The sequence below is a fragment of the Pelodiscus sinensis genome, chromosome 19 (genome assembly GCF_049634645.1).
Source record: "Pelodiscus sinensis isolate JC-2024 chromosome 19, ASM4963464v1, whole genome shotgun sequence".
In the NCBI taxonomy this organism is placed as follows: domain Eukaryota; kingdom Metazoa; phylum Chordata; order Testudines; family Trionychidae; genus Pelodiscus; species Pelodiscus sinensis.
Window position 1 is genome coordinate 1,814,510 of NC_134729.1, and position 27,895 is coordinate 1,842,404.

Here is a 27,895-nt window from a genome sequence, read left to right on the forward strand (position 1 = left end):
TCCTGTATTTTGTTTCAGCTACACCAGACTAACACGGCTACATTTCTATCCCTGTCGAAATTGGGTTTATTTTTGACAGATCTGCATCCAGACCGCCGTTTTGTTTTTTTCTGAAAAAGCTCCATTTCGAAAAAATCATGTTTATGTTAATGAAGCGTGGGGATATTTAAATCCCTGCTTCATTAGCAATTTCAAAGTGCCTAATCTACTTCTGTCGACAGAGAGGTGTTGTCTAGATGTAGCCGGAGTCTCAGCACTCAGGTCGACTGACTTAGGCTCCCAGGAATTAGGTTGCGGGGCTAAGACCAGCAGCATGAACATTCCTGCTCTGCATTCACCCCTCGTTGCCACTCGAGATACTGCTGACCGCCGGGGTGTTGGGACTGGCTGCTGCATTTGGAGCTGCCCTTGGTGCCGTGGCTGGCTTTGGGGGCTGGCGGGGTTAATCACAGGTTACTCTGGTCTCTGGCACGCTGCTGTCTCTTTTTTCTTTGTCTGCGCCCACAAGAGAAGTTATCCCGTGGGGGTTTGCCAGGGCCGAACCGAGGAGTGGGCGAGCCGGCAGCTGCCCGGGGCGCCAGCTGATGGGGGGTGCCCGATGGTAGCTGTAAGAGACACCGTGCACCCGGCTCCCAGAGTGCCAGCCCCGCGGCGCCGGCCAGCAGCACCCTTCCCCCCACGGCCGCGGGGCCCTGCACGGCCCAGCACACGTGCCAGCAGCGGTGGCCGGGCCGGGCTGGGCAGTGCATGCGACGTGCACCCTGGGGGCGGGCCCGCACTCCCAGGGGGGGCAGGCCCATGCTCCTTGGGGGGGCGGGCCCACGCATGCGCCATGCACCCAGGGGTGGCGCTGCGTGCCCATGCCCGGGATGCCCATGCCCTGGGGTTTGCAGACGCTTGGGTTGATGCTGCTCTCTGTGGCCAGCATTGCTGACAAAGTGCTTTGGAGTCAAAAAAATACAGATGTCGGGACATCCCCACTGTTCACCCCGTGGGTGGCAGGGAAAAGCACATGCTGGGTTGTTTTTTTTTAAGTTGAAATGACTTTTGGTGTCCAATTTTCCTTCCACTGGATTTTTTTAAATGAAAATACTCAAAATCGATATAGTTTCCCGTTCATCAAAAGAGTCCTTTTGCAGGGGGTGGGGAATCATTTTCATTTCCTTGCTGTTCTATTTTTCAGAATTGCCAGAGAACGGACAAATCTGTTATAGCGTAGCAGAAGCAGGGAAAGGAACACGGGTCATCTAGTCTGGCCCCCTGCACACAAGGCAGGGCTAAGAAATACCTAGATTGTCCCTGACAGGCGTCTGTCCAACCTGCTCTTAAATGTCTCCAGTGATTCCACAACCTCCCTGGGCAATTTATTCCAGTGTTTAACCACTCGGACAGTTTCGTCGTGTTAAGCACTCTTAATTTAAGCCCATTGCTACTTGTCCTGTCCTCAGAAGCCAAGGAGAAAACATGTTTCTCCCTCCTCCTTGTAACACCCTTTAGATACTTGAAAACTGTGATCATGTTCCCCTTTCGGTCTTCTCTTTTCTAAACTAAACCAGCCCAATTCTTTCAGTCTTCCCTCACAGCTCATGTTCTCTAGACCTTTCATCATTCCTGTTGCTCTTCTCTGGACCTTCTCCAATGTCTCCACATCTTTCTTGGAATGTGGTGCCCAGAACTGGACACAAAACTCCAACTGAGGCCTAACCAGCCCAGAGAAGAGCGGAAGAATGACTTCTTGGGTCCTGCTCACAACACTCCTGTTCATGCCTCCCGGAATCACGTTGGCTTTTTTTGCAACAGTGTCTCACTGTTGACTCCTATTTAGCTTGTGGTCCACTCTGACCCTTTGATCCCTAGTCATTGCTGTTAGATAATAAGTCAGCCAGTTGTGAGACATAGTAGAAAACAGAAGCCTGTTCAAAACATGGGCAGTGAAGATGGCAGCTGATCAGTGACGCTGACTCTGGTGGTTTCCTGAAATCTCCTGCGTCCGGAGTCACGTTCTGCAAAAACTTCAGCTTTCATAAAACAAAACCAACCAGAAAAAGATCAGTCACTAGAGACGCCAGGCGCTTGTTACACACTGATCTGGAAAAATCTAACTTCAGTGACTCACTTATTGACATCGACAGGAGCTGAGTTTGGGCCAAGTCAGAACAGCAGAACGGAGCGCAGATTCAGCAAAGTATTTAAACCCCTTGTTGAACTAGGATGTTGGTGCCCAAACCATAGGACGGGATGCCAAAGGGAACCCCAATCAGTGATCCCTGTAAGCTGATCAGCAGAGCGCCCACAGCTTGGTTTTCTGTTTCTACTGATGGTGCACATTTGCTCACGCCTTGGTGCACATGAAAAAAATTATTCCGCACAGGGGCGGAAAAGATTAGCGGGGATGTTGGTCATGAATGGGGTCGCCTGGGGTCACAGTGGACTTCTTGTGGCCTGGGGACAAAGCCAGAGGTTACAGGCCCCCTTCCTGGGCTTGACACCCTTAGGTTTCAGCTTTGGTCCCCCTACCTGGGACAGCGGGGCTGGGGCTTTGGTTTTGCCCCCCTTCCCTGCCTGGGGTGGCAGGACTCCGGAGGGCTCAGGTTTTGGTCGCCCCTCCTGGGGTAGTAATTTGTGCAGTCATAAGGCCTCTGATTAGCCCCCCCCGAGAGTCAACAGGTGAGCTTCTAAGAGGTACCACCCAGAATCTTACCTGTTGCTTGGCGGAGCAGCTGTTACTACCTTTCCCCTTTCTCCTCCCGGGCTCCTCCAGGGATGACAGTGGTCCCTGCTGTCATTGAGAAACCCTCCTGGGCCTGTCAAAGTGACGGCAGCCTGCCGAGGCTGCCCTCCGGGCCACGGCGCTACCTGGAGTCGCCCGCGGACACAACCCTCCCCGCTCGGGCGTCCCTGCTACACTGTAGACCGGGGGGATGGGTTTAGATGGCCTCTCGCGGTCCCTTCCATCCCTACACTGCTCCCATTCCCTTAGCGTGAGTGCACGGGCCTCAGATGAAGCCTGGTTTAAGAGCACAAGAACGGCCAGACGGGTCAGACCCAAGGCCCATCCAGCCCAGCGTGGCCAATGCCCGGTGCCCCAGAGGGAGCGAACAAAACAGGGAGTCACCAAGTGCTCCCTCCCGTCGCCCATTCCCAGCCCCCGACACACAGAGCTTTTCCGAAGGCGTTTCGAGGCGGCGTGGAGTTCAACGCTGCAGCGCCTCGTTGATTTAGGAGCGGAAGTGTCATGGGAAAAGGGATTTAGGCCCTCAGAAGCCTGAGTCCCCCCGGAGAGTCACTCCTAAACGCGGCACCGACCGGCTGAACACTGGATTTGCCGACTTTGCTTTGCTGGATCCGGGCGGGAGCGGCCAGACTGTGAGCGCGGCAGCCGAAAGGAGAAGGGGCGTGTGCGTCAACGCCAGCCTGCTGCCTCGGGCCGGACCCCCACGGGCTGTCGCGGCAGGGGCGTGTGGCCACGAGAGGCGCCGACTCTCGAATTTCCTTGAGGATACTCAACCCGCGCCCCTCCCACGCCCCACCCTGCCCCGCCTCTCCCCTCCGCTCTCCTCGCCCCATTCCGACCCCTCCCCCACTCCTGCTCCGCCTCTTCCTGTCCCGCCTCCTCCCGGCACCTCCACAACGCCGCTAAGCAGCTGATCGCCGGTGGGTGGGAGGTGCTGGGGGGAGGGGAGGAAGGTGGGAGCTGGGGGGAGGAACATGGCGGGAAGAGAGAGGAGCTGATTGGTGGGGCCTGCCAGCAGGCGCAAGGTGCTGGGCAGGGAGAGGGAGGAGCTGATTGGTGGCCCCAGCAGGTGGGCGGTGCTGGATGAGGAGGGGAGGAGATGATTGGTGGCCCCAGAAGGTGGGCGGTGCTGGGCAGGGAGAGGGAGGAGCTGATTGGTAGCTCGCTGATGGGTGCTGCGTACCCACTACTTTTCCCCCCACTGGTGCTCCAGCCCTGGAGAGCTCACGGAGTCGACGGCCCCCGTGCCACCTCTGACAACACACAAGAGGAGAGAGAAATTGCTGCCGAAACTTACCCCAGGCCCCCCACCGGCCCAGTCACCAGCGGGTGAAGAACAAGGCGAGGAGGGTGGCCCAAGACGTCCAGAAAAAGCACTTGTGTATTTTCCGCCTTTATATTTTTCAAAGAAAACCAGATTGGGGGGGAAAAAAATCAGTAACGCTCCAGGGCTGTGCGGTCTAACCATGAAGAGAAGAGGAAACGCGCGCGCACACACACACACAGAGGGAGGCTTCGTAACACTGAACCATCGTTGGCGGCACCTCCGCTCGCTGCTCCGCAGAGAATCCGGCCCCGCCGAAGCACGCCGCAGCTCACCGCAAAGATCTGAATGGGTTTAATGGGAATCCAGCTACTCGCAGGAAAACAGCACCCGAGGAGAGCGGCGCTTTTGTGTCGTGGCGCCGGTTTTCCGAGTCGCGTCTCCCCGTGGCCGTCCGTCTTGGCTCGTCCCTGAGTCATCTTCACCCTCGCCTCCGCCGAAGTCAAGGTCCCTGCGTGGAGAAGCTACGCGGAGAGAGACGGAGCCTCCTTAGCAAGAGACGGCCAAATTGGCTGCCAGTGGCTGGTCCGTGCCTGCCTGTGGGAAAACTGCACAGGCAGGGGGTGGATTTCTGTACAGCTTATCTCACGGATATTCCCCCCTGCTCCCCCGGTTACTCCTCTAGGGAACGGGGCATTTGCTTAATCTTTCCAGCAGATCAGGGAACCTGCAAGCGAGCTCTGGGTGTGTCTCATGCCCACACGCTCACACCCATCCAACTCGCTGTGGCGTAGTGGGGGGGCTGTCTGCTCTGTGACCCGGGGTCCCCCTGCGCTGGGACGGGAGATTCTCACTGACTCTCCCAAATGTGGATTAACCCAGACACCCCGGCTCAGCCTCCAAGGGAGAGAGACAAAGGGAGGAAGGCGGAGACCAGCACCTGGATGGGGGGCAGGGCCTTGTGGGGAGACAGAGGCTGTCTGGGAAGCATGGGGAGAACAGGCGAAGTGGGGGGGCCTAGGGGCGATGGACCCTAACCCTAGGGTCTGAGGCATCCTGGCCCTGTGTTGTGCTGTATCCTGTATCCTGAAGGAACAATAAACCCCTCTCTATTCTACGACTGGCAGAGTCTGTTCTGGCTGCTACGGGGGTGCAGGAATGAGGGAACTCCGACTGCGTCGTCGCACTGGCGTGACACTGTGCCAAGGAAGACCACGGCTCCGTTAACAACATGAGAACGGCCACACTGGGTCAGACCAAAGGTCGCTCTAGCTCAGTGTCCTGTCTGCTGACAATGCTCAATGCCCCAGAGGGAGTGAACAGAGGAGGGAATCATCCAGTGATCCCTCTCCTGTCGTCCATTCCCAGCTTCTGACAGAGGCTAGGGACACCGTTCCTGCCCATCTTGGCTAATGGCCCTAAGCTGCATGGATTTAGCTAGTTCTTTTTTGAACCCTGTTAAAGTCCTGGTCTCCACAGCATCCTCTGGCAAGGAGTTCCACAGGTTAACTGTGCGCTGTGTGAAGAAAAAATGTCCTTTGGCTTGTTTTAAACCTGCTGCCTATTCATTTCATTGGGTGTCCCCTAGTTCTCTCTGATCAGCCCATTGCTTTACCTCAGGGTGGGGAACCTAAGGACCGAGAGCTGAATGCGTTTCTCTCCCCCCCGCCCTCGCTTGCCTAGATCCATCCCCCAAGGCTCAGGGCTCCCCCTCCCCAACATTAGGGAGCCCATGCCTGTACTCCAGCTCCCTGCCATCCTTCCATGGGGCTGAAGCACACAAAATCTACACACCTGATCCCCCCCACCCCTCCCGGCTTTGGTGGGGGGGGGGGAAATGAGGGAGGGTCTTTCTCCTCCTTAGACGGGGCCCACATCAGGGAAGGTTTTTTTGTTTCTCACTTGTGTGCGGCCTCCCGACTGATTTTTTGGTGGGTCAGCACCTCCCCCCCGCCCCGACCCCAAAAAGGTGCCCTGCCTGTTTTACCTCTTCTCACTGGATTTAGAGTTTTTCTATATTCATGCTGAGAGCTTTCCAGACAGTCGTCTTAGGCATTTCGTCGGAGATGTTGATCTCTGAAGGGTCGTCCCTGCAACAAACAGGAGAGGCCAAGTTCACCAGGATCGCTGCTGGCTTAAGCGCGGGCTTATCTTTAAGCACCTGAAGTCGACAAGCCTGCCCACATGAACCCTTGACTTTAGGAACCAACCCTGAGAGGGGCTGAGCCTCTACGGGGCGGGCTGGGAGTGATGGGTGCCCACAGGTGGTGCACATCTGTGCATGCCTCTGTGCATATAACAAAATTTATTCTGCACACAGGAGCAAAAATTAGAGGGAACACTGACAGGACCCAATATGGCAGAACTGCATCCAGCTGTTCTTGAAGAAAGCTTTTGTGTGAAATGTGATGCCCTGCACAGAGTCAGCACATGGCTTCATGGTCTACGCGCCCATTTTGTTAACTCGGGCGTCCCCAGTGCAAAGAGCAAACCGGTTGATCCTTCGGGCAGCCTTCATCTGACCGTCCCAGTCTGGGGGCACCAGAGAGGGGGCTGGTCTGGGAGGGCTTGAAACTTCAACTGAGAGCAGAGGACTGCCGGGTGCGCTCGGAAGAAGTAGAGCCCCACAGATCGAGTTTCCTGCGAGTTTGGAAACCACAGGGCAGCCGCCAAGCGGGAAAATGACTGCAGCAGCGTATCCAGCAGAGGAGCAGGGGGCATGATGCATGTCTTGGAAGCCGATGCTGCCGGGGGGTTGCTCTTAACGCCTGTGCTGATGGAGCCAAGGGACTAAGAAATGGAATCCTTCCGGATAGGACCTAGCTCAGCGCTTTTCACGTCTTTTTTTTCTCTGCTGAAGAAAATCGTTGCTGCCCAACAGAATGGGATTGGAGTGTGGGATCCGGACTGGGTCTGAGGAGGGAGTTTTGGGGTGCAAGAGGGGGCTCTGGCTTTGGGGGGCAGGGCTAGGGCAGGGGGGCTTCCCTCGAGCGACTCCCCATCAGCAGTGCAGTGGGCGGGGGGGGAGGGGCTAAAGCAGTTTCCTCTCTCTCCTGGTCCCGCAGACCATGCGGCCCCCAGAAGCAGTCAGCAGCAGGTTCCCAGCCAATGGGAGTGCGGAGACAGTGACTGAGACGGGGGAGGGGGCGGAGCCCTGTGCTCCAACCCCACCCCCACCTAAGAGCCGGGCCTACTGCGGCCACTTCTGGGGCGCAGCGCAGGACAGGCAGGGAGCTGCCTCAGCCCCCCCCCCGCTGCTCACCTGACCCCCCTGCAGCCATGAGAGCCAGGGCCCAATAATCCTGCAGCCCGGAGTTTGAAACCGGCTGCTCCAGCTCCCACATCACACTCTCCGGCTAAAGATCACTCAGCACTTTGCCAAGGGAGACGATTTGCCCCCTTTCCCAGATGGGGAAGGGAGTCAGGGGACCCCCCAGTCACCCAGCCAAACGGCAGAGCCAGGTGTAGATTTGGGACCTCCCGCATCCCTGCTCGGTGCCTTGCCCCCCAAACAGCTTCCTCGCAAAATGCAAAGGTACCTTAATTGTCACATCCACCGCCAGATCTTGGCTTCAGTGGGTTTTCCCATGAGGAAGGGGTGAGAACCCTCACATCACTTTCATGTCAGGACATGTCAGCCACTTGGTTCTGCCTAGCGGGGGTTGTCAACACGGATCAATGGGGCGCCTTGCTCTGACGGCTCTTGAAAAAACCTTTCACACCCTCATCGTTCTCCTTACGGACAGAGCCGGTCGGGGAAACGTTGGCAAAATGGCTTTCCATCGGAAAGGGCCGTTTCGGCGAAACCGATTTTTTTCCCGACATTGGATCCGTTGTGGGAAACGTTGCACGTTCCCGTTTTGACATGGTCGGAACACCACGCGGCCATTTTCATTTCAAAAGTACGGTTTTTTTGGTTTGTTTTGAAATGGACTTCATTTTTTAAAAATCGTAAAAAGGGTGAAACAGAAAGTTGCAATTAACTCAACCCTATTGAGCGGTTAACAAGGGAAGGGTCCGTGTTAGGAACACTATTACAGATGCTGGAGTTTCTCTCTACACCCTCAATCTGCCCGGAGAGTCCAAAACGGAGTAATGGCCTCTGTGTTTATTGGAATATCAAGGGCATTTAAATAGGCAACACTGGGAGAAAGTCGAGCTATTTGTTTATTGTTGGGTTATAATGACGGGCTTGGATGTTTAAAGGCTCCAAGGGAATACATTAGAAGGAGCATGGCCAGCAGATCTAGAGAAGTGACTATTCCCCTTTATTCAGCACTGGGGAGGCCACATCCGGAGTATTGCGTCCAATTCTGGGCCCCCCATTATAGAAAGGATGTGAATGCAATGGAGAGAGTCCAGCAGAGGCAACCAATATGATTCGGGGGCTGGAGCGCATGACCGACGAGGAGAGGCTGAGGGAGTTGGGTTTGTTTAGTCTGCAGAAGAGAAGAGTGAGGGGGGATTTGAGAGCAGCCTGCAACTCCCTGAAGGGGGGTTGCAAAGAGGCTGGAGAGAGGCTGTTCTCAGGGGGGGTAGGTGGCAGAACAAGGAGCAATGGGCTCAAGTTGCAGTGGGGGAGGGCTAGGTTGGATATTAGGAAAAACAATTTCCCTAGGCAGGTGGGGAAGTGCTGGGCTGGGTTCCCTAGGGAGGGGGTGGAATCTCCATCTCTAGAGGTTTAAGTCCTGGCGTGACACAGCCCTGGCTGGGTTGATTGAGTTGAGTTGGTCCTGCTTTGGGCAGGGGACTGGACTCGATGACTCCTGAGGTCTCTGCCCGCCCTGGGGTTCTAGGATTCTATGAATTCCCAAATCACACTGACATGCAGCTTCATTGGCCTGCGGGGACGATGCCAGCCGAGAACACTGATGCTTGGATTGACAGCAATACAGCAGAGCCACGAAGATACACGAGGAGCAAAGGACGTGACAATTATTAATACCGGGGGGATCTTCTTAGCGAATTGTACCTGCTATTGTTATTTCGTCCGGGAACGGTCAAATATTTCGTTTTCCCCAACGGTAACTGAATTACATTTTCTTCAGCTGCTTCCATCATTTTCTCAGCCTCCTGTTTAAAAAACGACCAAACAAAACAAGTTCTTTCCCTGTTGTGGAAGAAATGAAGGGTAGGCATACTAGGTTCTCTCTGCAGGCCAGGGTACAAGTTAAATAGAACCGTGAGAACAAAGGGTGCTAGATCTTCCAATAGCAACATGTATATAAAAAAAAAAAACCTGCCCAAACAAGACAGTCCAGGATGAGAGGATAAACCACATGTGACCAGCTATAAAGGCATTGTGATACTACAGAGATGTGTATGGTATAAAAACCTGTCGAGCAGACAGGAAGATTTACCCAGCATTGCTCGGATCCTTAACTCCAAGTTTTGTTTTTCTTCACTTAAATCATTGTTTTGTGGTGGAGTAGGAGATGAGGGGTTCAGACTTCAGGCTCCTCAAGCCCTTCTTTGGTTTGACCCCCCTCTCAAAAATTATTGCCCACCCCTAACTGAAATCCTCCAGTGTGCACTTAATAAAAAACACTTTTGCTTACCATCAGGTCCCGTGTAAATAATTGTTACCCGCGGGGAACACCCAGTGTGCATCTCTCTCTCATTGATAAAGGGAGCTTACCAGATACGTTTTCCCTATGTAAAACTTTTACACAAAGGCAGGTTTATTTGGGGGCGGGTCTGGATCCCATTTGCGATTGGTTTCCTGGGAGCTGAGTCCTAGATCTGCGTCCTCTCAGAGGGGAAGTGGTTTGGTGTCTGCACTGCGCTGCAGGGGGGCGGTAACCCCAACTCTGTGCCTTGCCTGGGGGAGAGCAGAGGATCTGGCCCAGCAGGACAGGGTGGTGGGGAATCCCAGAGAGCAAGAAGGCGGATGTCAGTGGCATGATCAGCGCACCGGGGAACAATCCCAAGGGCACCCCGCCACACACTCATTGAACGTTACCTCTTCCTCCTTGGCTTGATTTTTGGCATCGTCCAGTTTTTTCTTCTTGCTTTCTGGCATGAGGTCATCCAGCCAGCTGAGCTCGCGCTTTGAGAAACAGAAATCCATGACTTGCCGGACAAAGACCAGAGCCAAGACCTGCAGGGATACACATGAACAGCCATTTGGTACAAAGGTGGCTCCGAGCTAGTCTTCAGACTAGTCTTCCCCAGTGACGTGGATCCGGATCCGAACGGGTCAAATGGACCAAGTCAGTTACGGTCCCCCTCAGTTTTCAGGGTCAGAGTAGGGATGTGAATGGTTCACCGGTAAGCCTTACCCTTAACGGGTGAGACTTAGCGGTTACGGTTAGCCGATAGGGGATGGCGCAAAATCTGTGGGAGACGTCCCCTTCCGAATCTCCACCAACCTCCTCATCCTCCTCCAATTAAACCTGCCTTTCCTCAGGTTTAATTCAGCATTCAAGGTTCAATTAAAAACTATTTCTACTATTTTTCATTGCAAACAGTATTTCAGCTATGTGATGGGCAAAATAGGCTTTTGTGGGCTAGCGTGGGAACTTCATCACCCTTTATAACAGTGTTTCCATGGGAAAATTCCAAGCAACCGACTTTCCAACGAACTTTTGGAACTCCGCCCGTTCGTAAGTTGGAGACTCCCTGTATATATTTGCAGCCTTTGCCACTTTCACATTAACTAGATCCTCTTCGGAGGACACAAAGCCCCAGAACAGGGACAGAAAGGATATGTCTAAACTGCGTCTGCTCTTCCGAATGAATTTTTTCAGCATCTCTGTAAACCTCATTTTACGAGGAAGAAGGATGCTCTGAAAAAGGGTTTTTCCTGACATTTGGCCTAGTGTAGACAGGCCATATATCGGAAAAGCCTCTTCTGAAAAAAGAAGTGGAAAAAGATACACAAATTGCGGTTCACAATTTGTGTATCTTTTTCCGGAAGACTATGCAGTCTAGACACAGCCGAAGAGGCAGGTGGTCACTAAGACCCAGTGATGCCCCAAATTTTCGGATGCCCCTACAAATTCTGTATATGGGTGAGGATGACCCTCAGGGAAGCAAGCCAGACACTGCAAGATCCTTCCAGATTCTCGAACAAAACCGTGCATCGCACGCTGCAGCCGACGAGGTGTCTATCGATGCCGCCCATCCCGCTGGTAAAGAGAAAACGTTTTTACCATCATGGGGAAGACGATGGCCGCGGGAGAGGCTTTGATGACCCAGAGTAAGACAAGGCAGGTCAGCTGGATGACGGTGAAGAGGTGGACTTTTCGCAAGGGGACATGCCGTAGGTAGATAAAGTCAGGCTGGTGTTTGGCCGGCATGCCGAACAGCTTCAGGCGATCGAAGAACTGGAAAAGACCACGGACAGAAGACGTTCTGAGCACAGGGGCCTGCAAGCGCTGGCTAAGATTTGCGTTTTTTGATTTAATTACACTCAGGAAAGAGAAATAGAAACCTCTCCTTGAAAATACAAAATCTAGGAGGCTGTAAATTACCATATGCAAATCAGTGGGAGTCTGTGCTCCTCCTCCCACCCCTTCCCTGCAGTGGCTACATCGTGTGTCTCTACAGGTCTGTGATTCTACTACTGCAGGGGTCTCAAGTCCATGGCCATCTACAGACGAGAGCAGATTCACAATCCGCACCAGGAGACTGTGGCTTAGAGGGGGGAGCGCTCATCTTCGTCCCCCAAACCCCGGCCCTTCCTGCCACCACCCTGTCCTCTCCCGCCTCCGACCACCCGACATGGGGCCCCCCCAGGAATCCCGGAGGATGAGTGCCTTGGGAGAGGGATGGCTAGGGGCAGACAGCAGGGTGGTGGAAGAAAGGGGCAGAGCTTGGGAATAGGCACACCTCCTCAGGCCACCAGCTGCCCTAGGATGGATTGTGAATATATAGTCGACATGACCCATGGGTGGCGAGTTTGAGACCCCGGTACTACTGCCTGTAAGCTAACAGACCCGGTCCTTTAGCTCAAGCATAATAGACGCCCCATCTAGCTCTTCTACAGGAGGCCTTAGAGGTCTCTTTACAAAGGTGGCGTCATTAGCCTTTCACAGATGGGGAAACTGAGGCACGGGACAGGAAAAGACTTGCCCAGAAGGCCATAGCCAGGAATAGGACCTAGGTCTTGTGCAGGGGTGGACTAGAAACAGTCCACAGGCTACATCCAGGCTGCCAAGCTTTCCAATCTGGCCCACAGCCTGCCCTGCTGGGGCCCTCAGGCACGGAGCACCCTTAAAGCTGCTGGCTGCTCCATGTGACTCTCTGGTCATGCAAGGGGGGGGGCTTCACACACTACTCCTGTCCTCAGCACAATCTCTCAGCTCCTGCTGGCCAGGCTGGGAGCTGCTTGAGGGTGCTGCTGGGCTGCTGGCTGGGAGCTGCCTACGTAAATGCCTCCTGGCCACAGGCTGCACTTGGTACCCCTTCCTGCACCACAGCTCGCTGCCCCAGGTCACTACCCAAACCCTCTGCACTCCCCTCCCTCCATCCTATGCCAGAACTCCCTCCCAGACCCTGCACCCCCCTCCTAAACCTCTCCCCCAGGCCAGAATCCTCTCCTGCACCCACACCCGCTCCTGGCCCCTGCACCCAAACTCCCTCTCAGACCCCACCCGCCCTTGCACCCTAGTCCCCTACCCCGAGCTCCCTTCTGCACCCAACCCAGACCCCGCACCCCCTCCATTGGAAAACACGGCCTTTGACCCATTACCAAAATCTTGGAGTGCTCCCCCAATGCACAATTATTACCCACCCCTGGTCTTGTGAGCCCTAATTCAGGAGTCCCGCCATTTCCGCGCTATCTAGCAGACCGCTAGGCACTACAAAATCGCATACCTGAATTCCTCCGAGAGACGAAACGCCCATGTAAAGGAACACGCCATACAGCACCGGCATTGGGATAAACTGCAAGAGAGAGAAACTCTTGAACAGTAAATATCAGCCCTTTAGATAAGCTACGTTTTCCATGCTCCAGCTTTGTCTCAGAACGATTTTGGGGGTGATGGGAGGGTGGGAGAAGTTACCTCAGAAACAGCTCGGGGACTAGGCAACAAAAAGGCAGGTGAATTGTAATGTGGACATACGCAAAGGAATGCACATTGGAAACCATACTCAAACTGATGGACTGTGCCTAGACTGGCAAGTTTTTCCGGAAAATCAGCCGCTTTTCCGGAAAAACTTGCCAGCTGTCTACACTGGCCACTTGAATTTCCGGAAAAGCACTGACGATCTCATGTAAAATCATCAGTGCTTTTCCGGAAATACTATGCTGCTCCCGTTCGGGCAAAAGTCTTTTTCCGAAAGACTTTTGCCCAAAAGGGCCAGTGTAGACAGCATAGTACTGTTTTCCGCAAAAAAGCCCCGATTGCGAAAATGGCAATCGGGGCTTTTTTGTGGAAAACCGTGTCTATATTGGCCACGCTTTTCGGCAAAAAGTGCTTTTGTGGAAAAGCATCCTGCCAATCTAGACGCGCTTTTCCGAAAATGCTTTTAACGGAAAACTTTTCCGTTAAAAGCATTTTCGGAAGTTCATGTCAGTGTAGACGTAGCCATGGGGATTAAATTAGCTGTTCCCACTTCAGAGAGAGATCTTGGAGTCACGGTGGAGAGTTCTCTGAAAACATCCTCCCCGTGGACAGCGGCCGGCAAACACGCCAACAGCTTGTGGGGAATCCTTCAAAAAGGGAGAGAGAATGAGACAGAGAATATCATATTGCCTCGGTATGAATCCATGGGACGCCCACCTCTTGAATCTTGCGTTCAGATGTGACCGCCTCATCTCCAAAAAGCTACCTTGGCTTTGGGAAAGGTTCTGAAAAGGGCAGCAGAAAGGACGAGGGGTTGGGAACGGCTGCCCTATGAAGAAAGATAAAAAAGACGGGGACTTTTCAACTTAGAAAAGAGGCGACGTAGTGGGGGAGAGGAGAGAGGTCTATAAAGTCCTGACCGGTGTGGAGGAAGTGAATAAGGAAGTCGGAAGGCAGTTCTGAAGAAGTGGGTAGGGTGAGCTGCCATTTGTGGGAATGCCCCTTGTAATCCTTTGATATCTTTTAGAAACATGCGTCTGTCTGTCTGTCTGTCTGTCTGCCTGAGAGTCGGTTTGTTCAAGAGCTCCTCCTAAGCGGTGAGAGCCAGGGCCACCACATTGGCCAGGCAGCCTCCTCCTCTCCTAACTCCAAGCAAGGCCAGAGTTTGGTTGTGCCAGGACAACGGGATCTGCTGGGAATGGGACTGGTTTCCATAACATGGAAAGGGAGGGGCTGTTCCAAGGGATGTGATGTTGAGAGTGGGGGCAGCCGCACCACCAAGGGCGTGGACAGAGGGACTAGGGTACCACCATCTTGCCTGCCAGCACGCCACGTAAGTAGCCCCCGCTGCCCTAAACCCTTCCCCCACCCCAGGCCCTGGCTGCATCACAGCGGGGCGGGGGGGGAGAGAGAGGCGGTTAGGGGGAGAAAGAAGGCACCTGGCAGCCGGGGGAAGGGTTGTGGGGAGACAGGAGGTCCCTGTGCCAGCTGGGGGGTTGGGAGAGAGAAAATCCAGTAGAGCTGCCAGATGGTTTCCACGAAAATACCGGACACACTTGACATGACATCCCAATCTACATTCCGTCTTATTTAGAAAATCCCCGACATTCCTATTGTCTCATTTCTATTTTCTCAATTTGTTTCCCGAACAGAAAGCTCAAATACTGGACTGTCGGGTTCAAAACCAGACACCTGGCAACCCTACTGGCCAGGGGAAGAGAAAGCTCTGCCGAGAAGACCCCTCCACACTCCACATCCCCAGACCCCTCTCCCGAAGGACCTGGGCAATGCTGGGAAAGTCTTCTAGGATGTGTCTAGACTACAGGGTTCTGTCGACAAAAGTGGACTTTTGTCGACAAAACTATACCTGGGTCTACACTACCGCCGAGTTCTGTCGATATAACATTGACAGAACTCGGTAGTTTTCTCGATGGTGGTAAACCTCATTCTACGAGGAATAACGCCTTTTGTCGACAGAGTTCTGTAGACAGAAGGCGTTATTGCGTCTACTCTGTCCTTTGCGTCTACTTTCATGTCAACAAAGTGGCTTGCTTTGTCGACAGAACTGGATGTCGTCTAGACGCTCTTTGTCGACAGAAGCTTTGACGACAGTATCTGTCGACAAAGCCTCTATCGACAAAAGCCTGTAGTCTAGACATACCCTAATGTTTTTTGTAGGAACATGGGAGTTGCCAGACTGAATGAGACCTGAGGTCCATGGAGTCAGTCTCAGACGCACTAGAGGAAGTGCAAGAACCCAGCAATAGGCAAATGTGGGATAATCTCCCATGAAGCTCGTCTTAATTAATAGTTAGAAATTGGCTCAAAAATGGCAGCATAAGATTCTCTATCTGTTTTTCTTGCATTATCCGTTACAGCTCTGGATAATAATTGTTATCCCTATAAATGTTCAATTCCTCTTTGAATGTTACTAAGTTCTTGGTCTCAGAACCATCATGTGGCAGTGAGTTCCGCAGTGCAATTGTAACCCATACGTCTAGAGTGGGTCACTGTCCCAGGGAGGGGCACTTAGACCACTTACAGTGAGCGATAAGAACAAGGGAGCTCTATGGGGATAGCTCAGTGGTTTGAGCAGTGGCCTACTAAACCCAAGGTTGTGAGTTTAATCCTTGAAGAGGCTGTTTGGGGCAAAAATTCATCAAGGATGGAACTTGGTCCAGCTGTGAAGGCAAGGGACTGGACTTTCAAGGTCCCTTCCAGCTCTAGGAGATAGGCAATCTCCATGTATTTAATTTATTGCCTGAGCTGAGAGCCAGCTGGCTTTATAGTGCAAGTTGTAGAGGTGCCTATGCTGAGGTTCCAGGTTCAAACCTGCCCGGTGGCGGTTTCACAAACACAATATACATCCATATTGCCCTGCTGAACTCTGGGGCTTTGTGCTCTCTTACCTTTAACACGGCGGTCATGAAGACAGAGCAGCCCATAAGCACAAAGATCATGAGGCCAGTGACTCTCTGCTCCCGTATCCCCAGAAATTTCGGCTGTTCTCCCGGAGCTGAGCAGCCGGACTCTAGTCTAAGGCTGTTCACGTGGGTGATGGATAGAACAGTTGCAGCCACGAACCAGGGCAGCCCCATTACAGAGCACACACCCAGCATTATCGCTACCATCAGAAGGTCCAGGTGGTAGCCACATCCTTTCTGCAGGAAAATACAATCCAATATTCATACAAGAAATAAGTCTGTCCAGTGTGGGTCGTCGCTCGGGTGCCACCGGACTCCTGGTTGTTTTTTTAAGTTACAACCTCACCCGGCTCCCGCACTGAGCTCCTAAAACGCCGTTACCTTGAGTTTGTGCTCCTTTCGGTTTATGATCACCGCTGTGATTTGCTGGTCCATGAATACCAAGATGGTGCAGAGTAGAGCCGGGATGATGGCGGCTAACACCGTCCACCAGGGGTTGGGTCCTATCGGGCTAATAATCCACCCCCGGTCATCTCTTGTGGGCTGTGGGAAAACATACACACACAGCAGCATCAATGCCATTAGTTGGGGCAAATGCACCATCCTCAGTCATGGTTCGATCCATGCTCTCCTTCAACCCCCACCTGCAAGATAGCACAGCGCTACTGTCTTCATTCGACCGTGGGACTCGAGAGAACATTTTCAAAACTAATTTCTGCACTTGGGAACCGAAGTCCCATCGATTTGGGCTCCTCAGGCCCAGGTCCTCAAAGATCGTCCTTACGCTCACGGATTCCGATAGAAGTTCAGTGCCTGCGTATCTTTGAGGCTCTAGGAGTAAGTGCCTAAGTCACTTTGAAAAGCAGGACTTAGGCTTCGACATCAATTTGGTATTTCTGAACATTTCAACCTTGCTTAAGGTTCCACACAAAGTCTGTGGTAAGAACATCAGAACGGCCAGACTGGGACAGACCAAAAGTCCATCTAGCCCAATGTCCTGTCTTCTGACAGTGGCCAATGCCAGGTGCCCCAGAGGGAATGAACAGAACAAGGAATCACCAAAATGATCCCTCCTCTGTAATCCACTTCAGCTTCTGACAAACAGAGGCCAGCGACACCGTCCCTGCTCATCCTGGCTAATAGGCATTGCTAGACCTAACCTCCATGAATGTATCTTGTTCTTTTTTGAACCCTGTTAAAATCCTGGTCCTCACAACATCCTCTGGCAAGGAGTTCCACAGGTTGACAGTGCACTGCATGAAGAAAAACTTCCTTTTGTATGTTTTAAACCTGTTACTTATTCATTTCACTTGGTGACCCCTAGTTCTTATGTTATGGGAACAAGTAAATACATTTTCCTTATTCACTAGCTCTTTTTTGAACCCGTTTTAAATCCTGGTCTTCACAACATCCCCTAGCAAGGAGTTCCACAGGTTGACTGTGTACTGCAGTAGAGCAGAGAATTGAGCTGGTGTCCTTCAAACACCAAGTTCCCATCTATTTTACCAGGCTGTCTTTGCTCTCTGTTGTTTGCCCTATTATAAGAGCTCTGGTCGCTCCATTACATGAATTTTTTTTGGTTGTTTTTTCACATCCTCCTTCTCCCATTTTGCTTGATGACCCTCATTTGAATAAGTCCCATTGTTCCAAAACCGACACCCCCCCCCCAGTCAGTTGGGGGCTTCTGAAATTCCACCCTGGAGTTGAAGTTTCAAGATCACTCAGGAGGGTCAGGGAAAAAATCAGCACAGAACTCACATCTCCGGGGTCCCCAGGTGTCCCTGTTCTAACCAATAGATCCCACAGCCGGGAATGGATTCCAGCAGCGTGTCTCAGTTTCTCCTGCCTCAATCACTAACCCTTACTCCTCGTGCAGAAATAGGAAGAGAATCCTGCAGTCCTTGACTTCTAGTCTGCCATCCATTAGACCGGGGGGTGGGCCAGATCTTCGTACTCTGCCCCTCCCATCAGCACAGTCTCGCAGCTCCTATTGGCCACTACCTGGCCAATGGGAGCTGCCTGGGCTATGCTCATGGTGCAGGCAGCACGTGGAGGGCTCCGCCCCTCCCCCTCCCCTGCAATGCTCCTGCTGGGCTGCTGGCTGGGAGCTACTTCATGTAAGCGCCTCCTGGCCAAAGCCTATATCTGGTACCCCAACCCCTCCTCCCACAACTCTCTGTCCCCCTCCCCTCTCCCGTCCTGCATCCTTGCCCCAGGTTCACCGCTCAAGCTCTCTGCATCCCCGCTCTTGCACCCATGCCCACTCCCAGAGCCTGCACCCCAATCTCCTGCCCTAGGTCACAACCCAAACCCCTGAACCCCTTCCTGCATCCCTGCCGCAGGTCACAACCCCCTCCTTCACCCAAACACCCTCCCAGACCCCACACTCCCTCTTTTACCCCAATCCTCCACCCCGAGCTCCCATCCCAGACCTCACACCTCCTCCATTAATATCATGGAAGAGTGCGGCCCTGGTCCCGCCCCCCCCCCCCCGCCCTCCCCTTGAGCTAGACCACACTGCCTTTCACAAGGTCCAAGGCCATCACACGTGCAAGCTGTTCCGTGAAACCAAACCCACGTGACCCCCTTTGATTACCTTGAAGACACTAGGGACTTGCAGCTTTGGCGACGGGACGCCAATTAAGAAGTCCAAAACCACCATCGTGACGATGGTAAAGAAAACAGCAAAGTCGCTGGTCATGGCTCGGACCTGGGATGAGAAATTAGAGAGGCATTTGTTTGGACAAAGGCAAATGGGTTTCCCACTGGAATTCTTCCCCCTCCATAATACAACTGGAAAATGTGGGGGGGGGGGGGGTTCCTCTCTCGGGCACCATTTTGTGGGTCAAACAGGATAGTTCAGGCCAAACCCCTATTATTTCAATTTGGAAAAATCTGCTATGATGCTTCATGGGGGATGTAGTTCTATGCCCAAGCTCTCATTGTCCTCCATGGTCTGGGCTCTCAACCCAAACTACATCTCCCATGATACACTCTGATCTTCCCTCTTAGGGGGGTGGCAGTGTATCATGGGAGTCCCTGGCCATGATGCATCATGGGCGATGTACTCTACCTGAGAAACCCAAATGACAGTGGAGGATGGAGACATGAGAGAAACACAGCAAAATGTATGACCAATCCTAATTTCCTCACAGCCTTGGTATGTATAGCCATATAGAGCGTACTGGCAATCAAAATAGGCCCAGGAAATGAGTTGAGAATGACCCTCCCCATGATGTCACCCCTGCGTGCCCCTCAAGCCCCGCCCCCTGCGTCATGTCCGGCACACGGCGCAGGCGGCGGGTCGGGCTCTGCATGCCGCATACAGCACGGACGCGGAGCCGCTCGGAGTGAAGGGCAACGGCATGTGGCTATAACGGCCCATCGGACGACGGCCCACCGGGAAATTCCCGGTATCCCGCCGGGCCAGTCTGCTCCTGGTGTCCAACACCCTAGCCACTAGCCACATGTAGCTATTGGACCGGTTGAGTGTGGCTCGTTGGCTACAACAGTAGCCGCCCTATTATTTAAATTTTCAGAACAACGTGGCTAGTTCGCTACAGCGACTGCTGTGTCCGAACTGGTTAGACCCCACAGCCATGTGCACTAAGGAGAGAGGCCATGAAATGCTGGTGTTTCAGGACAGAGAAGGGTTGGCAGTTCGCCACTCTTTTCTACCTACTCTTGTCGGGAAATAGCGGCTGGTTTTAAACATCTTCAGCGTGCCGGACAGGATGAAGGTGGTGAAGAAGAGAATACAGGACCAGAAGAGGACATCTGGTGTGTAGGGGCCGTTATGCCCACAGGCGGGTCCGGTAAATTCTCCATGCATTTCCCAACATTCCTGGAGGAACAGGTAACCAAGACACCACCATAAACACGTATGATGCCCTTGGGGCACCGCCAATGGGCCAAAGATGTGACATCTTTATAAAGGGATTGTTTAAAGGCATAGTCGAAAGAGATAAAGCATTCAGCGATAAATCCTGCTATTCTTACATAGGCCACTGACTACAGGGTGCCGTTGGCTAAGGGTATATGGCTTTATTATGCAATAGGTAGCACCCTGTAGGAATGCTCAGAAGGGCTGTAATGATTCCTGGATATTAACACCCTCTTGTTACAAGTTTTGGTCGCTAACGCTTTTCCATTCAGAGATTTTAAGCCCCAAAGGGATGGCTACATCACTTAGGTGCGTCCACACAGCACCCGAAACTGGAAATTAGATACGCCATTTGCATTTCAAAATAGCTTATTTGGTGCCTCTACACAGAGCACCAAATTTCGAAATAATGCGCTCCTTTGAGCCATCCCTTATCCCTTGAGGTTTACCGAGATGGTGAAAGAGCGCGCCTGTTATTTTGAAAAATATTTCGAAATAACGGATGGCTTGTGCAGACACGGGGTAGCTATTTCGGGGTACCGGAGATATGCCAAAACAGCTGTGCAGCCTAGACGTACCCTTAGTAAGACCTCTGCTCACCTAACTCTGAACTTGATAGGAACAAACTATTAGTTACTTAAAGTCTCCACCCTGCAAAGACTTAACAGCTGAGAGTCATCACTCCGGGTGACGTTTTCAAGATTAACAAGTGGTTTTGTGAAACCTTAGAGCAGGGCTACTCAACTTTGGAAGCCCCGGGGACCACAATGATACTCGCAGCACATGCCGAGGGCCGCAACTTAAGCGTGGTTGCATATACATGCAAATATATATGCAAATATATGCAAATTGCTTCTTTCACACTGACAGGTATCAATACAAAGATTAAGGCAAGACTAAACACACAGGCCCCTTTTAAGTCAGTTCTGCTGATATTAATGAAATGCAATATTTACCCGATTTCTACCTATATGACAGCACTTTTAATAAGCAATGACAGTCCAAGAATTTAACTACTAAAACTCATATCAATAGATGGCCATTATATTGACAACTTTTTTGTTTGTGTTGTTTTGTTTTGTTTGTGTTAAGCCCCACATAAACCCAAACTGCACCATGGGGCACAAACAAACATGTTGAGTAGCCCTGCCTTAGGGTGTGTCTACACGACAGCGTTATTTCGAAATATCTAATTTCAAAATAGTTAATTCGAAATAGCTTATTTTGAAATAATGCGTCTACACACAAAATGCATTTCGAAATAGCGTTTTTCTATTTCGAAATAGCACGCCCACCCTGAGTGGACGTTGAATCGCATTTAAGACTGGTGGGAACAAGTTCTGGCAGATTATCAGAAGTTACTTTTAGGCCAGGGCGGACAGCTGGGCACCCTGGGAAGGGCCGGAGGCCCCCTATTTCGAAATAAGCATCTACACAGCACTTATTTCGAAATAGCAGTTTCGAAATTGGCGCTATTCCTTGTGGAATGAGGTTTACCAATTTCGAAATAAGCCCTCCGCTATTTCAAATTAATTTCAAAATAACGGAATGGCTGTGTAGACGCTAGGAAAGTTATTTCGAAATAACTGCTGTTATTTCTAAATAACTTTGCTGTGTAGACATACCCTTAGGCTTTGTCTAGACTACATGCCTCTGTCGGCAGAGGCATGTAGATTAGACAGATCAGCAAAGGCAAATGAAGCCGTGATTTAAATGATTGCGGCTTCATTTACATTTACATGGCTGCCGCGCTGAGCCGACAAACAGCTGATCAGCTGTTTGTCGGCTCGCACGCTAGTCTGTACGTTCCCCCTGTCGACATCAAAGCCCTTTGTCGGCAGCCCCGTTATTCCTCGTGGAATGAGGTTTACCGGGGCTGCCGACAAAGGGCTTTGATGTCGACAGGGGGAACATCCAGACTAGTGCGCGAGCCGACAAACAGCTGATCAGCTGTTTGTCGGCTCAGCGCGGCAGCCATGTAAATGTAAATGAAGCCGCGATCATTTAAATCGCGGCTTCCTTTGCCTTTGCTGAACAAACAAATCTACATGCCTCTGCCGACAGAGGCATGTAGTTTAGACTTACCCTTAGAGACTAACCAAAATATATACAACCATGAGCTTTCATGGGCAAAACCCACTTCCTCAGATGAATCGGAGTGAAAGATCTAATGAAGTGGGTTTTACCCATGACAGCTCATGAGTCTGTATATTATGTTTAGTCTCTAAGGTGCCACAGGACCAGAGCCGTCCCAAGCTACGGGCTGACCAGGCTACCGCCCAGGGCGCCCCATTGTAGGAGGTGCCGTACGGGGCTGCCGGACTTGGCGGGGGCAGGGCCAGGCATGTGCTGGTGCCCCGCATGCTCCGGGTGCCCGGGGTCCAGAGGCGCCTGTGCCACACTCCCAGGGGCGGCACCGTGCTCCCGGGACTCGGGGCACACAAATGGCTCGGGCCAGCCCTGCACAGGACCCCTTGTTATTTTTAAAGCTACAGACTAACACGGCCCTCACTTCCTGCAGCTCCCACTGGTCAGGAATGGGAGGTGATGAAGGTGGCGGAGAGGAGAAGTCAGGACAAAAAGGGGACATCTGGTGTGTAGGGACCATACAAGCCGCGACCCAAAGTTTGAAAGCCTCTGAAATAAAGTAGGTTTCCAAATGAAAAGTGCAACCAACAAACCAAGCGCAGCACACAGAAAAACCCAAAACCATTGGTTCCAAAAATGTCACAATGGGAAATTTTCAGAAAATTTAAATTGCCTCAAAATGCAACTTTCCAATAGAAAATGAATAGAAAAGAAAAATAGAAAATAACAGCAAGCTGGAGTTGCATCTCTTAAGTTGACTTTCTCCGGGAGGATAGACCCGGCCTCACTAAGGGTGTGTCTAGACTACAGAGTTTTGTCGACAAAAGTGGACTTTTGTCGACAAAACTACACCTGCGTCTTCACTACCGCTGAGTTCTGTCGACATAACATCGACAGAACTCAGCAGTTTTGTCGACGCTGGTAAACCTCATTTTACGAGGCATAACGCCTTTTGTCGACAGAGTTCTGTCGACAGAAGGTGTTATTGCATCTAGGGTTGTGTCTAGACTACAGGGTTTTGACGACAAAGCAGCTTGCTTTGTCGACAGAACTGAATGTCGTCTAGACGCTCTTTGTTGACAGAAGCTTTGTCGACAGTATCTGTCGACAAAACTTCTGTCGACAAAAGCCTGTCGTCTAGACGTACCCTAAATTAGCACAGCGAAAAAGCAGAACTAACATTAGTGGGAGAGATGGTTCTTTGAACCGCGACGCCCTTCGGATCTGTAACACGCCACAGAGACGCGCACAGAGGCCGGGGCACTTACCCTGACGGTGAGGTTCGCCCACTCAATTGCAGAAGGGACAATCTTCCTGTCGCTCCAGTACTGCAGGGTTTGATTGCTGGGGTTGTTGGGCACGGCACACTTACAGCTAGGAGCAGAGGAACCATTTGAGAGTTAAAGTCTCATAGAATCATAGCACGTTGGAACGGGAAGGGACCTCGAGAGGTCATCGAGTCCAGTCCCCTGCCCTCGCGGCAGGACCAAGCACCAACTAGACCATCCCTGATCGATGTCTGTCCAACCTGCTCTTGAATATCTCCAGTGATGGAGATTCCACAACCCCCCTGAGCAATTTATTCCAGTGTTTCAGGTAGAAAGCTTTTCCTAATGTCCAACCTCCTTTGCTGCAATTTAAGCCCAATATCAGAAGAGCGGGACTCCTCAGCGACCACAGAACCTCACTGCATAATAAATCTACCCAGCTATTAATGGGGCGGGGGGAGGGAGGGAAGAGGCTAGGCTGTATTCTTCGCAATCAAAAGCAAAGCCAAGACTGTTTTACGAGCTGTGACAGAGCCAGACCTGTGGGCTCACAGCAGACTGGCCACTGGAGAAGCCATTTTCTCTTCCCTGAGAAGGGAAGGCTGCAGAGCAATCAGGTGGACCCTCGAGCCAATTAAGAGCCTGCCAGAAGCAAGAGAGAGACAGGCCAGTCAAAGCCCCTGCGGCCCATTCAGGACCTGGTTTAAAAGGCTTCCCTTCGGGGAGGGCAGGAGGCCAAGGACCGGGAGAGAGGAGGTACAGGGGAAGAGCAGAAGGACGCGGTCTGGTACCAGGAGAAAGCTGCTGGAAGAGCTGGTTGGGGAAGTGGCTGAAGGAAAAGCAGGTCTGGTGATGGAGGAAGCACTACCTGTTGCCGCTGCCTGTAGGGTCCCTGGGCTGGAACCCAGAGCAGAGGGCGGACCCAGGTTGCCCCTCCCCTTCCAGGAACATGGCGCTGCCCCCCATCTGACTTTGTCCAGGGGCGTGGCAATTCTGCCCCTTCCCCGCCCCGTTGACGAGAACAGCTTTAGAACAGAGAACAGGCGAACTCACTAGTAGAAGGTCAGCTGGTCGAGTTGGCTGTGCATGTGGAAGGGGTAGGTCTCTCCTAGTGCTATTAGTTTCTCCAGGGCTTCGTAGATGAAAATAATGCAGATCAAAGAGGCGAAGGCTTCTTCCGTGAAGCGAGTGATGTAGCGCACCAGGGAGCTGGAGTCCGTTGCCACAAGGACGATGCACATGAAAGCCGTCCACAATCCAATACTGGTTCTCAGGGAAAGGTAGGAGAGGGCGTAGTCTCTGTAAAAAGGAGCGAGGGACACGCACCAAAGGTCCGAATGAGCAAGCAGGCGCTCAGTGGTCCTTGACTGGCACAGGAAATTGGGAAGGATTTTATTCATGCATCAAAACTCTTCTGAGGACCAATTAAATGCATCACTGCTCCACCAGCCAATGACAGCGACCTGCCAAGGTTGCAGGCCGAGCTGAGAAGACCTCACTTCCTATGATTATTAATCTTTCCTGTTCTCGTAGCAACTAGCAGCGGCCCAGTTCAGCCAGGCCCTGGACACGTCGATATTAAAATGTCCATCTTTGCCCCGAAGCACGTACCGTTTTCAAACACGCGCTTGCATCACATTAAGAATGGTAGTAGAATCCTTAATCTGAATGGGATTCATTCGTATGGCCGGCAGGAAAGTTTCCCGCAAAACGACTTTTCGATAGAAAACTGGATGTTCGGGGGTTTTTTTAATGAAAGTGTCAGCTTCCCACAGAAAATTTTGAATGTTCATTTTTTTAAAAAGCCTGAAAGCCTAAGAATGCAGCCAAAAGTCAAATATTTCACTGTTCAGACAAAAATTTTCAGTATTCACATTTCGACCTCCCCACCCAAAAAAAATCGGGATTCTTTCCAGGGAAGCCTCCCCACACTCATGTTTCCATCAGCTCTACTAGTTACAGTGATTCCTCATTTCACACTATCGAGATGTTTCAGAAAATGATCATGTTAAGTGAAAACGTGTTACGGGGGGGTCAATTTTCCCATTGAAAATAATGGAAAAGGTGGGGGTTGTGTTTCAAGCGGTCTGTTGGGACCGGGACATAAAGTTGGGGGAGAAAGGGGACTGGGTTACAGTAGGGAGGGGAGGTGTTTGGTTCTGGGGAAGGGAAGGGGAGGAGAGAGGAGGGGAATTGGGTTGGGAGTATGCTCCGTGACGGGTCTGCCGGGACCCGCACTGCATCCAGTGAGGGGGGGTCAGCAAGGAACGGTACGGCGAGCAGCAAACCCTCCGCCGCTTTGCAGGGAGGCGGGGGAAGCCCTGCATGGCCACCGGCAACAGGCCAGCTGGGGAAATCGTGTTATTCCAGGGACGGTCGTGTAATTCAAAAAACGTTCCCTCAAAAAAAATCGTGCTATCGCGAAAACGTTTTAAGCAGGCACATGTTAAATGAGGAATTACTGTATATGCTTAAAGTTAAGCACGTGCATAAGTGTTTCTAGGGTCCAGTCCTAAAAAACAGGACATGAGACAGTGGATGAGACAAACCAGCATTTGCAGATGTGGGCTAAGAACTGAGAACGTGTGTAACTTTAAGCACCTGAGCAGCGCATCCATGGCCCATGAAAGTCAGTACACTGTTCACCATTCTAGTTTTTATTAACTCAACGAGGGTATGTCTACACAGCAGGACTAAAGTTGGAATAAGCGACGCCACTTCAGCTATGTCAATTGCGTAGCTTAAGTCAAAATAGCTTATTTCAACTTTTGGTGCTGTCTGCGCCGCAGGAAGTCGAAGAAAGAGCACTCTCCCTCCGACTTCCCTTACTCCTCGTGAAAGGAGGGTTGCCAGGAGTCGGAGTAAGAAATCCTCCAGCTCGACATTACTTCGAAATAACGGCTTGCGGTGTAGACGCGCTCTTTGTTATTTGGAATAACGTCAGTTATTCCGAAGTAACGCTGCTGTGTGGACATATCCTGACAAATTACTGTATACCAGTCTTGCACCATCACCCATGAAGCCAGCAGTGTTTTATTTGCATCAATCAAACCAACTCTGCCTTTCTCATTTGTTCTTTTTTTAAAAAAACAACACGTTTTCCCTGTTACCCATTTACTCTGCCCCCTGGCTATCTGGATGGATTCTTTACAGTCTAAGGAGAGCACGGTCTGACCTGCAGAACTTGAACAAAATCTTTTCAAACACCAGCACCGGTCCGGTACTTCCTAAGATCGTGAGGGGCTGTCCGGCAAACAGCGAGTACACAACGCCTGTCATGGAGGCTCCAAATAAGGATTCGATTGCGCTCTGAAGTTAAAAATGACAAGCAACGTGTTTAATGTTTAATACACATTGGGGCTGAGTCTCATTTACACTAAATCCACTTCACTTTGCTCGGCCAGCGCTTAAGAGGGGTGTAAACTATAGTCACACCATTTAAAGGTGAGTAGACGCTGCCGGAGAATTATACGCAGCCATGATGGACAATTCAGGTTAGGGATGTGAACAGAGCCGCCCTTATCGACTAATTGAATAGTCAACGCAAATTGCATCGAGTATTCGATTAGCCAATTCATCTAAATTTCACATCCCTAATTCAGGTGATTATTTTCAAAAGAGCCAAACACCTGGTCAGATTTTTAATCCAGCACCCAAATCCCAGAGTTGGTATGAAAATCCCAGTTGGGCTTTCTTTTCTTGCCTTTTACATTACTGAATAGCCGTTTGCCGCGTATGGGTGTAGTAATACTAAGGGACTTTATTTGCTGACCAAGGATGTCCTTCCCAGTCCCATATTCCTTTTGCTGGAACGATATATGCTGCCTCAGTTTCCCCATCTGTACAACGGGGATAATGAGAATGCCTTCTTGTGTAAAGCGCTCTGAGCCCTATTGATGAAAAGTGCCAGAGACGCGCTAGGGATGAGAATTATGTACGGACAGCAGCGTATTGGATTTAATTAATAAAATCTGCAAACGCCTCTTCCTTCCTCACGATTTTAGACCATTGCGGGGGGGGGTTGGAATCCCTCCCGTGAAAAGTCCTGCCCTATCAAAGAGCACACGCCCCGTGTTGAACGATAGTGCCGTAGGCTCACGGCGTTCGCTTGCGAACCTTTCCCCACACACGTAGCCCGTGAGGAGGGGGAGAAACCGTAACCCTGGCAGACAGAAGAGGAGGGGGTTGTGCTGCCTAACACAACGCGATGGGAAAGCAAAATGACAGTGGTGGTGGTGAGGGTGTGGAGAGGGCCAATAAAGAAAAGTTATTTATTAGTTCCCTAAATAGAAGAACTAGAGGACACCAAATGAAATTAATGGGGAGCAGGTTTAAAACAAATAAAAGAAAGTTCTTCTTCACGCAGCGCGTAGTCAACCTGTGGAACTCCTTGCCAGAGGAGGCTGTGAAGGCTAGGACTGTAATAGAGTTTAAAGAGAAGCTAGATAATTTCCTGGAGGTTAGGTCCATAAAAGGCTATTAGCCAGGGGATAGAAATGGTGTCCCTGGCCTCTGATTGTCAGAGGCTGGAGAGGGATGGCAGGAGACAAATCGCTTGATCATTGTCTTCGGTCCACCCTCTCTGGGGCACCTGGTGCTGGCCACTGTCGGCAGACAGGATACTGGGCTAGATGGACCTTTGGTCTGACCCAGTTCGACTGTTCTTATGTTCTTATGACAGGAGCCGTCGGCGAGGGTCCAACGCAGGAGCAGAGCCGTCGGC

General features: G+C 51.6%; 1 protein-coding gene across 2 annotated transcripts in view; it reads right to left on the minus strand.

The window, feature by feature from the left end:
• The window catches only part of SLC4A8 (solute carrier family 4 member 8), a 76,630-nt gene continuing 48,735 nt past the window's right edge, over window positions 1-27,895 (minus strand). For both annotated transcript variants that reach the window (XM_075901677.1, XM_006122693.4), the window contains exons 13-25: window positions 26,348-26,481; window positions 24,226-24,471; window positions 23,173-23,278; window positions 19,616-19,777; window positions 18,530-18,643; window positions 16,315-16,476; window positions 15,919-16,170; window positions 12,819-12,887; window positions 11,153-11,326; window positions 9,961-10,098; window positions 8,971-9,071; window positions 5,986-6,088; window positions 1-4,522 (exon numbers count right to left, since the gene is read on the minus strand). In XM_075901677.1, the coding sequence (XP_075757792.1) occupies window positions 6,001-6,088; window positions 8,971-9,071; window positions 9,961-10,098; window positions 11,153-11,326; window positions 12,819-12,887; window positions 15,919-16,170; window positions 16,315-16,476; window positions 18,530-18,643; window positions 19,616-19,777; window positions 23,173-23,278; window positions 24,226-24,471; window positions 26,348-26,481 (1,746 nt within the window). In that variant the 3' untranslated portion in view covers window positions 1-4,522; window positions 5,986-6,000. The remainder of the gene's footprint in view (window positions 4,523-5,985; window positions 6,089-8,970; window positions 9,072-9,960; window positions 10,099-11,152; window positions 11,327-12,818; window positions 12,888-15,918; window positions 16,171-16,314; window positions 16,477-18,529; window positions 18,644-19,615; window positions 19,778-23,172; window positions 23,279-24,225; window positions 24,472-26,347; window positions 26,482-27,895) is intronic.